The sequence below is a fragment of the Simochromis diagramma genome, unplaced genomic scaffold (assembly GCF_900408965.1).
Source record: "Simochromis diagramma unplaced genomic scaffold, fSimDia1.1 OVJJ01000361.1, whole genome shotgun sequence".
NCBI classification, from domain to species: Eukaryota; Metazoa; Chordata; class Actinopteri; order Cichliformes; family Cichlidae; genus Simochromis; species Simochromis diagramma.
Genome location: NW_024386860.1, coordinates 15,885,453 through 15,899,850, shown reverse-complemented (window position 1 = coordinate 15,899,850; position 14,398 = coordinate 15,885,453). Strand labels below are relative to the sequence as shown.

The 14,398-nt window shown below is 40.2% G+C and overlaps 1 protein-coding gene across 2 annotated transcripts in view; it reads right to left on the bottom strand.

Annotated features, from left to right (window-relative positions):
• Positions 1 to 1,562: 1,562 nt before the first annotated feature.
• The window catches only part of LOC120732881 (raftlin-like), a 125,199-nt gene continuing 112,363 nt past the window's right edge, over positions 1,563 to 14,398 (bottom strand). For both annotated transcript variants that reach the window (XM_040030759.1, XM_040030760.1), the window contains exons 9-11: positions 12,904 to 13,007; positions 7,516 to 7,591; positions 1,563 to 6,785 (exon numbers count right to left, since the gene is read on the bottom strand). In XM_040030759.1, coding sequence (XP_039886693.1) covers positions 6,138 to 6,785; positions 7,516 to 7,591; positions 12,904 to 13,007 — 828 coding nt within the window. In that variant the 3' untranslated portion in view covers positions 1,563 to 6,137. The remainder of the gene's footprint in view (positions 6,786 to 7,515; positions 7,592 to 12,903; positions 13,008 to 14,398) is intronic.

Sequence of the window (14,398 nt, the reverse complement as noted above, 5' to 3'; positions counted from 1 at the left end):
TAATAGAAGTTGAAGAATTTAGTCACAGTGTGCAGTGGTTAGGAGAGTTGCCTCACAGCAAAAACTGTGTAGCATTTCCATTTTCTCCCTGTGCCTTCCTGCAGTCCAAAGACATGCTTCTTAATTTAACTGGTTATTCTAAAAAGACCCAAAGCTGTGAATATGAGTGTGGATGACTCTTTCTCTCTGTATTAGTCCTGTGACAGACTGGCAACCCGAATCAGGGTGCACTCTGCTACTTTGGCCTGTGACAGTTGGGACAAGCGCCAGCTGCAACCCTGAACTGAACAAGTGGTTGAGTGGTTGATGAATGGAAGGATTCACTTTTGCTTTCCTCCCATCGATGAGCAAATCACCAGGAACTGAAACAGGAAAGCTCCCACTCCCTGGACTTCTAAAGTCAAAGGAGAGCCTGCTTGCAAGAATTTCTTGCATGAGCTGTTGACCAAAACTGAGCATTTTGTGGGGAGTTTTTTTTTTTTATTATTTAGGAAAGTTGCTCAAGACAGTTTATACAGTTACAGCTACATTGCACCATCTGCCATTTTGATTTTCTAACCAACTGACAGCAGTCACTGTTGACCACCACACCTTCCTAGTCTTTTTGGGGCACTATTAGCTCCTTGTCTTTTTTTTTTAATTACAAAAAACCCATTAATTTGATTTCAATTTACATATCAATGCTGTATTCACAAAACTACTATACTATATAATGTATACGATGTTGAAACAAAAAGGCTTTCTTTGAACGGAAACTTCTGCTACTGAATTTAGCCAGAATTTTTGATTATTTAAATGTTTTAATTTAATCACTTGAAATTTCAAATTATTTTCTCAGATGTTTGAATTAAATGTTGAGATAATAACCCAAAACTCCTGGATGGTAAAAAAAAAAAAAAAAAAAAGTATGAAAAACAAGATTTCAAACCTTTTGTTTGGAAATTGGTGTAAATATTATTTTAGCTATTTAACTCTGTTCATGACTTTCCATTTTGCACTTTGTCATGAGTGTCCCTTGCTGAGTTCTGGCTAAATTGCAGTCAATGTCTATACAATGGGATTAATAGGAAGTGTGTAATGGCTCTCTGTAGGTCTTTCCCCAAGCTCACATCTGAGGTTCAGAGCAGTTTCAGCAGTGTGGTGACAAATAGATCTACTTGTTACAGGAGGCCAGATGGAGGTAAGTGTACTTATGTTTTACTGTATCTGCAACCTGAATCTTCATTAGCTTCAAATTTTAATGAAGAGCTCTGACTGTCGGCCTACAGGAGGAGTCATAGCAAAGCCATAATGGTACGAAATGCTGTACAAACATAGAAGTGAAAGTTTTGGAGAAGAGGGCATTTTAAATCTAATGTCGGGGCAAAAACACCAGAGTATTTAAGCTTTTTTCCTCCTTTCACTATTTTATTTCAATGAATATATAAGTCATACTTAGAAATAAAGTATAATATAGGAAAATGCTTTAGCATGTTTGCCCCTTAGCTTCTTTTTATTTGCAGCTGTCTCACTAAGCAAGGCTCCTTTAAAACTTTCACATAAAAGAAGCACGGACACGTGTACACATTAAATATAAATCATTTTATAATATACAAATTGTACAGATGTCATGAACAATAGGAATGTTGACACACTCAGGATAGCAAAGATAAAGAATACTTTTTTTCTTCCGCGATAGCGATGCAAAAGACAACGGCACATGATCAAAGATACTCAACATTCAAGATGGCAGCTGAGGTGATAAAAAAAAAAACTCACATCAGAGACAAAAATCTAAGAATACATTTTGCAGAGGCTGTGAGCAAGCTAAAGTGACAACACAGAAAAAAACAAAACAAATAAATGACGGCATCCTATTAAATCATGTTCTGCTTTTTCTGCTCTGCCCATTTCACACCATAGTAGCACACAGGAAATGAACCATTACGGTTTTTTTTCTTTTTACAGCATTACCAAGAATGATTGCACCAGCGCCACTATTGAGGCTCAGAGACAATTATGCTGATATAAGACAGTATGTTACCTTTCCTTACAAGAAAGGGGAGAGGGCCGTATATTTAATACCAACGTTAGATCTCCTTCTTTTCACAGACGGCTAAGTTAACACGGTTCAACATCATTTAACTGATGAAGTGTCAGATCCTATCTCACTTTTCTCTCCCCGTCTCTGTTATTTTTTTCCGTTTTGTTTTTGTAGACCACAAAAATCACAATTACCCAGAGTCTCTGGAGTGTGCTCATGTCAGAGGTTAGACTGCACAGCAACCAATCAGCCCTTATCAGGGGGAGACGGAGCCCCCTAAGGCCACGGCCCCACGCTGGATGGACGGATACAGGGCCGGCTGTAACTTTTTGTCAAGGTTATGATCATCCATATTTGTGGATGAACAACAGGAATGCAGCGGGAGTCACAAAGCACTCGTGTCAGCAGAGATCATCTCATCGTTTTCATTTTCCAAACTCTGTTCCCATAGATAAAGACGGATCTGAGCTATGTGTTTTCACAGGATGCCAAAGGGGAATAAATGTCACAGTTTTTAGATTAAAAATGTGCAGACATGCAAAAAAGGCGAAAGAAAGGAACGCTGAAATAAATTCATATTCATAAAACAGATGGATGACAGTTAAAATGTTTAGCGTGACACTGGGGAGAAAGAAAAAATTGATTCAATCTGAGGAAATAAGCTGACCAGGATTTAACAGGAGAATTTCTCAAATATTCATAAAGATCTTGTCTGCTATCAAAAGATGCCTTTTGGTGTTGCCTTTCATAATTTATATTTATTGTATTCCGACTAAAACCGTGAAAGTGACAGCTGAGTCCTATTTGCTCGTCAGCTTCTCTGATACAAGAGGTGGCATTAAATATTTCTTGCTTATTATTATGCTTATTAAAGTTCAAACAGTCAAAAGCAGCTGAGTCGATGACGTTTAAGGAGACGGAAAGAAAATAAAAGAGAATACTATAATGTGACTATAATATGACTTCATATCTTCATTCAATATCGGAGTGGTTATTTGTCACGTGCTCGTGCAAACTCCTGTGTACAGCTGTGGAAAATCCATTCTGGCTCAAACATGACCCTTGACCTCGTCTGCCATTAGCGATGACCTCACGCTCACAGTTCTGGTCTCCGTCATAGTGGAGGGCGAGAGGACAAGGAGCATATGCTTCAGGGGGGTCACGCATGCAGCGACCCCTCAGTTCAAAACCCACAACGGCCTTCGGGAGGTAGCTGGAAGCGTCAGTCAGCGATACATTTTTGCAAGCTTTAGCAGAGGCAACACAAAGCCCACAATAAAAATGTCCAAAAACAGAACATTCACAATAAAAAAAACACATGTTCAAAACATGTTAAGAATGATCCAAAATATAATACCTTCATATAGACACACACATCTTTATCCTGTCCTTCTGAATCCCAGCAATAAAACATTTAACAACATCTTCAAAATACCAACACTGACTGTAGCAAAACGTTCCCGTTTGACTATAACAAACACTTAAATCACCATGGTGCCTCTAAAAGACATTTCTAATAGCAGACTGTGGGCCATTTACAGTATAGTGATAAGGCTAAACTGGTCACAGTTTTATATTCTACTCTACACAAAAACATCTGCCATTTTACATTGAAAAATCTCAGCGGCGGGTGGATTAATCTCCCGAAAGGAGAGCACTTATTCAGCATAATCGATCTTACTTGTGTGTAATTGAAGAGTTTCTTCTCCAGGAAGGATCCATTTTTCTTGACCAAGCTATCATTTATTCTCATGAAACAAAATATCCAAATTGTGACAAATTATACTATGTATAAAGCCGGACAGAAGGTAGTTTAAGTTCTTTATAAATCAAATGCTAACGCTTTAATAAATAGGCTTTCTGACATCTTTGTGATGAGATGTAAGTTCTTTGCAAAAATGCAACACTTTTTTTTAACACAAACTCTTCCTCCTCAGTGCAAATGATTCCCCATGACATCACTGTTAATATGAAGGCTATTTGCTTCACATTGAGGTGTTTTGCTGTCAATACCTCCTCCCAATAAGTGACCCCCATTATAAATGCATGATTACTGACAGATACCCCACTGACAAAATCCATTAGTGAGCTAATGAGAGCTCCACACCGTGAATGTTGCCACTTCCCTCCCCTCCTGTTCCACCTTTTAAAATGGAAAGCTACACGATGCCATGAAACAGCACATTAGGACTTGGTTATTGTCAGAAATGATGTCTGGTAAGAGGTGCTTAAAGAGCTGGAGGTAAAATAATGAAGGAAATCTCAACAGGGAATGTGGGACACAAACGGCTGTTACTTTAAATGAGCCTATCCATTTCTTTTATTTGACTCTCTTATGCTCTGTGGTCTTTCTCTTTTACTGCAGCCTTCTTCTTTATTTCAATTTCTACCTCTCAAATCTGGTCTCAATAAACAACGAGGCTACGACATGTTCTGACCACACAGCTTAACCTCGTTTCCACACTGACAACTACTTTCATTTTCAGCGACTGACTGGAATGTAATTAAAAATGCAACTTTGCGCAGGAATAGATCTCCTGTATGTAAAAGCTAACTCTGAATATGAGTTCGGCCCTCGAGGTGCAAACATTCAGCTGAATTTCACATCCTTATCTAGCTTGGCTTTGAATATGGAACATTCTGTATGCAAGGTGAGCACACCAAAGAGTGATTATCGGCTCTGTTTGAAGCACTTGATGGCTTAGAGCTCAGCGTAAACAATTATCTGTTCAGCCTACTTTGGATTGCCTGTCGCAACAAATGCCTTTCCCATCACCTCTATGAGCTTTCTCATCCCTTCACATTCGAACTCACACGAGAGCAGGGTTTAGGACGATTCAGGATGTTTTTCTAAGCCTACTTGCCCTTTACATTGTCAGATGGGTTAAAGAGGCAGCCAAGACCCTACCTCTTTTTTTTTTTCTGTTTTCACAGCTTCATAAAGCAGTACGAGCTGGTCAAACAGGTAACTTTATCGCTGTAAGACAGGAAAAGCTCACCATGCTCTGTTTTCTCTCTGTTAGGACTTACTTTTATATGTATTTGTGTTTGTGTAAAACAACATCATTTAGGCTAGCTATTTAACCCTATTTGAAAAGTTGCAAGTGGACTGCAACAAGAATAATAATGCAAAGCCCCTGGCCTTGTCAAAGGCCTGGGAACACCAGGAAGTAACACAAAAAAGTGAATCTATTCCTTTTTGAATACCTGATTTTAGAAGATTAGCAACATGCAGTAGCAGCAGTTCTTGTTGAGAAGCTGCTAGATTGTTAGCTAAATGCATTAGTTAAGTCACATTAACTAAATCAGCTTCTTTCATTTCGTCTTTCATCTTTAATATAAGATCGTCTGGGCTGTCTGCTCCCTGTTGTTTTGCTGTCAGCATTTTAAACCATCACTGGGAGCGTAAAAAAAGCTCTTAAGCTAGCAGCCATTCTAAATATAACTTAGGTTGGCTGTCAATAAGAAAGAAGTTCATTTAGTTTTTTCAAAAGGTGCATTTGCATTATAAACTGCTTCACTAAAACTGTCAACAAACCATTCAATTTATCAGAAGCAGGTTACAGTCTGATAGATGAGGCTAAATTCATGTAAATTTAGACGGATAGCTACCAATAAGCTTCTTTGGGGAACGCCTTTAGCAGTGAGTCCAAGACAGTGTTTGATCTTACTCTTAGCAATTTGGTCAACAGCAACACTCCTCGCAAACAATAAATCCAGTAATCAAAATGAATCCACATTAGAAAACATTTTAAATGCTGGGTGACCAGGCCTTTAAATGTTAGCTTCATTCTGCACATGCTCTGATTTTGGCATCCTCCTCAGTGCTCTGGTCGTCCTCATCCAGCGACGCCACCCTGACTACCACGCATCAGCATTTCCTGTTTTAGATAGTATATACATTCAGTATGTGTGGTTTTTAATGAAGTTCTTTCCAAGCTACACTGAGTTAGGATGTGGGGGGTATCATCAATGAGCAATGGGAGGTTTGGAGAATGCTGCAGCGATGGGGACCAAAGCCCCGTTAATTTGGATTAGGGACAACACTGGGAACCAGTTCTTAGGAATGGGGACTGGTAGGGTGGGGAATGAATCTTAACTTTAACAACTGGGGCTACTCTTGAGTCTCCTCTGGGCTTTGACACGTGGCCTGTGGATCAACCATAATCTCCTTGGCAATGATTTCCGTGTGTACTGATTCTTCCGTTTTGCATCTGACTGCATTATCTCCACCTTCATCTTTCTCCTCATCTGTCTCTACCCCATTTTCTATCACAACTTCAACTTCCGCTCTGCCCTCGTCCTCCTTTTCTTTGGTCTTGCTCTCGACAGTTGCAACGGTTTTCATCACTTCCTTGAACTCTCTGTTTTCAGAAGGCTCTCCGTTCACTTTTGATCCTTCTCCATCCAGTGCTTCTTCTTCAGTGCCATTTTCTGCTTCTTTGTCTGTTGTCGATGCTCCTCCATCTTTCTTTGTGACAGTCTCCATACTGATTTCAATACCATCATCATTTTTTCTATCCTCCTCACACCTTGCCTCTCTCTCTGTCATTGTCTCACTTTCTCTTGCTGTCTCTCCCTCTGCTGTGTTCGCCTTTTCATCCCTACTCTTATCTTCTTCCTTTTCGACCTTCTCTCTGTCATCAAGAGGCTTGGGATCTTCTGTTTCCTTCTCAACTTTTGTTTTCTTTTTCTTCTTATTTTTTGCACTATCTTTGATGCAGTTCTTGTTGGACTTGCTTCGGGGCTTGAAGATTAATTTCTGAAACATTTACATTAGTATGTTAGTGGAATGCATTGTAACTCTGCAAATATGCTTTTGGCCACAAAGCAGTGTAGGCAGACTTAATTAAGAATGGATCACTGTAGATCTAATATAGCGCTGGGATAACTAGCTAATTCAGACGAGTCTCATTGATGCAGAGAAGGAAATTGAGGCTATTGTGAGGGGAATTACTGGTGGCCTTGAGGCCTTCGGACTGACCAAACAAACAGGCAAAAATTGAATGCAATATGTCCTCAATTACTTGAACAACTTCTGAAGGGTTCACACACACTGCAGGGATAGTGATAAACTGCACAGAAAAAGCAAAAAAGAAAGCAAATCCCTGACTCTTCTGTTAAATTTGCTGCTGTGATGCCAGTTTAAATTCGGGTCACAGAAAGCATCAGCATAGATTCATTCCACTGCAGACAAAGGTTAGCTTTAAAGGTTATCACTGTTATTTAGGCTAGCCAAGAAAGAATTATAAGCCTCATTCCCCAAAACAACACACTTGTCTGTTGCTAGAGAGCGCCTTATATCTAAAACAAAGAGGTGCTGGTTCACATTTATCCAGCGCTGTGTGTTGGCCAGCTAAAACAAAAATTGTGGAATTGGAGGTAGCAAAAGGTGATGTTGACCTTGGATGTATGAAGAGCAGGTGACAGAATGACTAGTGGGAGATCCCACGATATCCAAGAGATACAGAGAGGAATGTGAGGTCACGTACCTTTGATTCCCTCCTCTTTCGGCCTAAAACGGGCCTCTGCAGGAAAACAATCTGTTTGGTGGACAGACTTCCATCACTAAAGGACACGGGGTCAAAAAGAGAAAGGGAAAGAGAACAGACCATCAGCTGAAATTGTTGGATCTTCAACAAGACATGATTTTTTAAAAAAACATTTTACTTATCAACGTTTAAACATTTAGAAATTCTGCAATGCACAGACAGATTTTTCTTATTTCAATATTTTTCTTCTTTCTGAGTGCTTGAAAAAGTGCTTTCTTAATCCAAGATAAATATGCACAACTGATTGGAGTAAAATGCTGAGATAACACGCACTCTTTCTGACCATTCATCAAGATAGTCAAATTAACTGCCGGCCACTGCTCATGCTTCACACTCTTATCTGACATTTAAGGATATAGGCACACATTTGTAGCCCAACCTCTTCCCTGCTGTCATCTGTAAGTATCATTTCTCCACTTTGCCTTTGAAAGATGCAGAAAAGCAGCTCACATGGAAGCAGACAGCCTGCCTTTTTGCAACTTATGAACATGTTCTGCTGCTCTAAACACGCACTTCTTCTCTATTTCTGTATTCCCCCGACATAATCCTTCTTCCCATGCACATGTCTCACTCCTGTGTTCTGAGAAGGATAATCTGCAGAAGTACTCGCACAGTACTGACAGATTAATTGTGGCAGGAAATGCAGATTTGTTTCTGAGTGGGCTTCCTGTCTCACACATTCACTCTCCAGTCTGCTCATATTTTGTCATGTGCATCCCTTTTCTCAGCCCATTGTGCTCTCAGTAAATAGCTGCCCGCTCAGTTCTAACTCTTATCTCATGTGACAGCTTGTTTTGTGACAGTTTTATTGTTTGCTTCTGAGTTATTCAATCCATTTTCTCTTGCTATGATTGGATATGGCTTAAAAGGAGATATGTCCCGTGATAATATCTGCCACAGGTTCAATAACACATGCGCATAAAAGTCGGATGCTTTCTAAACTTAAGCCGCCTGCTCAACTTTGCACTTGAAGAAAGATGGCAGGTTTATGATCACTGCAGAACCTTAGGAGCCTGCTACAAATCTCCCCCTTCCCAACATCAAATAGACTTGAGACTCCTTTAGCAGAAGGCTTACTATCTAAACCATCCAAAGCCTACCACAACCTCTTTTTTTTCCATTACCTCTTTCCTTCCACCATTTATACACAAGCTATTTTCTAAGCTGTCAAGAATGCTGAATGGCTTACTGGTGAATCAAAGCTGAAAACTAGCTGGAGTTTCCAGCAAAAAGCCCCAGCCCATTAAGTTAGAAAGGAGTGGATGGCTTAGAAAATCACAGGTCTTTACTGAACCTACTTTTGGCTGTCAGTGTCAGCTGCACCATTATAACCTGAAGCTATACAGAACAGCAATAGCCTGCGCCTTTTTTTATGTGTAAATGTACCTGCTGGTGGCTTCATCTGTAAGGGGGAAAAGCCCGCTACAGAACTCAGCTGGAAATTGCCTCTTGAAATAAAAAACGAACAAAAAAAACCTGACACATGCAATCAAACACCAGTGGAGCAAATTTTTGCTCCACAAAATTAACACACTGTGTAAAACACACACACACTATTCCCGATATTAAGCTTTTAATACGTTTGGCTACCTGCAATAACGAACAAGTTCGTCAGAACCTTCTTTGTCTCCCTTGTTGTTGTCCCCCCAGTTAATGTAGAGAAATTTGCAGTCACTGTAGTTAATAGCTTTAAAATGTAATTACCATCTACATTAATTGAATGTGGAGAACATGAACGCATGCTCTGAGACAACTACATGAATTAATGTTGTGTGGAGAAGCCGCTGAGCACCAGTTAGCATTAATTTCAGACGCTGCTGAGATCAGTGACACTTATCTGAACCCTCCAGATGAAGTGCAGCCTGGAAACCCTCACACTATGCAAAGCATGCATTTGCAAATTTTGCGTTTAAAAATGGAGGAGTCGACAGCACAAAAACAAGTGTAATGACTACTGCTAATCTGAAATAGATCATCAACCATTATTTTGGAGCGCAAAATGTTTTTCAGCCAGGGAGAGAAATGAGCGCTGTCTTGTACTGTATCTAGGCCGACTCTGATTAATTAGCCATGTTGTGCTGTTGTGTTGTGGCATTTTGAAAGAGAGGAGAGAGGGGGCCGTAGGAAAAAAACACGGGATGAAAAAATAGAGGTAATTAATCAGCGATGCAGTGTAACAACAGCAAACATGACCAGCTGAGGTGGGGGCAGAGCAAACAATCGGTAACTGCACTCATAGAATTACTGCATACATCAAAGTACCCTATATTACGAAAGGACAGCTTCACATTATTCAAAGCCGATCTTAAAACGATGCTTCGTGTCTGTATACACATTAAAAGAATTACTGTCAGCTGACGTCATTCCTCAAGCCCATACTGAACCTCATACTGGGTGCAGAGAGATTATTCTTAAGTGATTCTTCTGTAAGTTATCTGCAGCTCTTGCTCTGCATTAAATTGCTTTCTAAATTTAAATGGGTGCATAAATTAGATGCCAGCAGTCTAAGTTTGACAAATCAAGATGGCGTGATCTGGAGTCTTTTTCGTATTTCTTCCACTTCTTTTCGGTGCTGAGGGGCATGACAGAAAGAGAGAATCTGGACTAAAACTTTTTACCCAAGATGGAGCCCTTACTTGAATGAAAATTCATCAGCTGGGATGGGAAGCATCTAAATGCAGTGAGATCCCTACCTGACACTATGTGACACGTTGTGTCCTGTCCCTGCATCTGGACATGGCTCATGATTCAAAAAGATTACTTTAGCGGATGTGTTTTACTGTAGCACCACAGAGACATTGTGCTGAGGTTAGTGTTACATGGCATTTTGGGGCTGCGTGTACTATATCAAGATATTTCTGGCAAATGTTGCATGTGATCTGCAAGCATTTGAAGCTTTTTGTATATCAAAAATGACAAAGCATAGGGACACTGCTGAGCTGTTCATCACACAAACTGACATGTAAAAATAAGAAATATCAGTTGTGACCACATGGGACTAACTCATACACACTTTTGTAATATCAGGGGACTCGTGCACCTTGTATTCCTTTGGTTGGGTTTTTTCAGCTGGTTCCTTTATGGTTCACCAGAGTAGATCATCTGCCTCCATCTCACCCTACACCTGTCACACCAACCCTCCGCATGTCCTTTTTCACTACATCCATGAATCTTCTCTGTGGTCCTCCTCTTTTCTTACCGGCCTGGCAGATTAGTCTAATATATCCACTATCCCTCCTCTGAGCCTCTCTAACTTTGTCTTCAAATCACTCAGCCTGAGCTGTCTCTCTGATCTTTTCATTGCTAATCCTGTCCATTCTGGTCTCTCACAATGAAAATGTTAAAATTTTCAGCTCTGCCTCCTGTCTTCTTGTAAGTGCCATTATCTCTAAGCCATATATTATAGCAGGCCTCAAGACCAGATTGTGCCCCAACCGTGTCCCACTTGCTGCTGCCCTGCTCACACCTATCCACTCCACCCTGCCCTCTCTTCTTCACTTCATTGCTTCGGATTGTTGACCCAGACATTTAAACTCGTCTACCATCACTACATCTGTTCCTTGCATCTTCACCGTTACACCTGTCTCTCTCATTCGCACGCATATCCGTCTTACTTCTACTGACTTCTATCCAGAGCATACCTCCACCTCTCCAGGCTCTCTTCCACCTGTTCCCTACTCTCACTATTGATCACAAAGTTGCTTGTGAACATCAGAGTCCACAGAGACTCCTGCCTGACCTCATCTGTCAGCCTGTCCATCACCACTGCAAAGAAGAAGATTCCTGATGGCTCTGAGTCCCTGTCCTCATGTATGTCGTGCACCGTCCTCACATACTTTTCTGCTACTGTTGCAAAGTTCCTCTCTTGGGGCACCCTGTCATATGCTTTCTCTAGCGCTACAAACCACAGTGGGAGATATAAATAATCAGGTAATGCTAAGAAAATGTCTAAATTAGGAGGTTGAGAATTCTTGTCTTTCACATCAGAGGTTAACACACAAACAATGCCTGTTATTGGTAGCTTGTTAAATAGGCTCTTAAATAAAATGCAATCAAATGATTGGAACAGGTAGATAATTTACAGGAAATGCTGAGTTATATTGGCTTCATGTCTTCACAATGTTATGTGTGAACTGAGTCATCTTTAACGTCTGTTGCACACAAACTAAAAATTGTGTTACAACAATGTTAAAAATGTAAACGACTAAAACATTCAGGAATTGGATGTCACAAACGGCACAAATCATCCTCTGCGTGTTGTGGAACAAACTCTGTTTTGAAGTGAAGCCTTCAGTGTGACTGAGAGCATGCGAGGCCTTTGACCATAAGCGGATGTACACTCATACAGCAGCGATGAGTGATGAGTCAGCACAGGCTTAGATGAGGAACCGTTACATTTCTGTGAAGAGATTTTCCATCAACAGTCAGAGCTGCAGCTGCTGCGCTGCTCAAAGCTCAGCCTACATTAGCAGAGATTTAGGTCAATTTCTGCCAGAACTGTCACATTTCTTTGTACAATAACTTGCGCATATTATATATCGCACCATGTGCCAGCTTTCACAGGAATGTAGCATATAACTACAAGTTTATAACTTTAGATGTGAATTTTAACTTGTACGATAAGCTTTTTACACAAGACCCAGATTTCCATTTGATGTTTCTTTTGTTACACGTGAGATATTATGTTACTACTTTGCTACCTACTGAAATTAATCTAGTTATTCCTGCAAAAGTTATGATCAGCTTCATCTCAATGAAGCAAAAAGAGCAAAAATGCTGTAACTACTTGTTTTATATACACCTTCAACATAAGCCTGCACTCTTTTAATGAGTGTGTCGTTTAAGGGAGACAACCTGTTGCCAGATGTATCTCTATGGCAGGGATATTAAACTTTATTAGTAGGAAAAGTTATAAAACAGTTAAAATACAGTTAAAAGTTCAAAATCAGTCCCCTCCTTCACATTTTCTAAAGCTGTCCAGTGGGCCAGGTTGGAGTCCTGTTCCATGAGATTTATGCACACATATGGGGTAAAATAAACCATTTTTAGGTTGTACAAGGTTATATTAGGGAAATGGGATTGAGTGTTTATTTTCTAATGTGTAGAACTCTCGAAACAGATTTTAGATTTTAATATATACATACATATAGTTGTAACTATTAACCTCTTGGAACACACTGAAATCCTGCAGCTCTAGTTCACACTTGTAAATGGACTTAAAGCAATATTCATCATTATAGTTGCTGCAGTTCCTCCTGGCTGCCAACAGAGGTCATTAGATGTCACAGATGACTTGATCCCCCTTTAATAGTCAGACAATGGGATTACCTGTTAGTCTTGATTACAGGAGTTGGTAGCACACAAGTAAGCCTCCATCCATATGTGGCCAGAGACTGAAGCAGAGGAACATAATCAGCCTTGACCTGCAAACCCTGTGGAGAAAATAAGATGCCCATTACAACTTACAATCAACTCAAACAGCCCTAAAAATGCACATAATCCTGATCTTTTATCCCTTAAACGCCACATAAGCGAGCATATTATATTCCAGAGTGCAACTGTGATTACAGCTGTGAAGCATCAAGCTATGAAATGCAATCAAGAGCTGTCAGCTTTGCTTAGAACTCAAGTCTCATTTAGAAAAACTGCCTCCCTCTCAGATATGATGACTTTCATACCATGTATGTCTGAAAGGTGCTTTTCAACCGCAGCGGACACAGGAAAGAATAAAAACTGAGACATAAATCAAGTGCTACAGAAACTCCCCGGCTGCCATGAGTCAACATTGCAACCATCTCTATTCCCAACAGGTATTTGTCAGCACTGTAAGTCCTTGAGCAAACACACTACTCATGTGACACTGCTCACTTTGTGAAAACATTTTAATACCATTTGAGCTATTAAAATACAATTAAATGAACATATCCATGTTGTCTGAGCGATGGATCTAAATCAAACACAGGAGCTTATTTAGGCTCGGGGTGGGGGTGGGGAGGCACATTATTCAACGTTAACGTTCTCAACGGTACGTTGAGAACACACGCACCTACACACACGCACAAATTCATGGACACACGCTTTTGTGAGAGGAAGTGTGTGTGGTTTGCCATCGTGCCATGTTAGACGTCTTCTAAAAATGAAAAACCGCAACGCGTGTCAGACAGATTTTTTACACCTTCAACAACAAATGCATTTGCACGCGCACACACACACATGCAAAACACACACACACACACACACCAACAGATTTACTACTTATTTAAACACCTCAAAGAAAGACCCCATCTTCACCAGGACTCCTAGAAATTAGGGGCTATGTATAATTAAGATCACTTGAAAGGCAAAAAGAAAACAAAAGAGCATTCAAGCTGTTACAGTTCATCATTTCCAGACTGTTAAGCTCAGTGGTGCAGTGTGAGGTCTGATATGAGTCAAGAAGGCAGCGAACATGAATAAACTACACCACAGAACTCCACAGGGTCTATTCATAGTGCAGCGATCATCTGTACAAGAGACCTGAGAATATTTCACACCTACACATGCTGCATTAGACGTCATGGTAATGAGAAAGATGAGGCTCTTCTCTATTTAAAGCTGCACCAGCAAAAATTTTCTTCAGCCTCCGTCACAGAGATGTTGTGCCAGACGAGCGTCCCTTTTTCACTGAACGAGCTGCCTCAAATTCATGAATATAGGCTTCACAGTGAAATCCAAACCAGAGGCAGACCAGCTGTTTTTTAAAAACTCTTCCTTTGTTTGGTAATAGTACAAAAACAAATCAATGAGCTATGATAATTATGCCATTTTCTGAAGGCAGTCTATT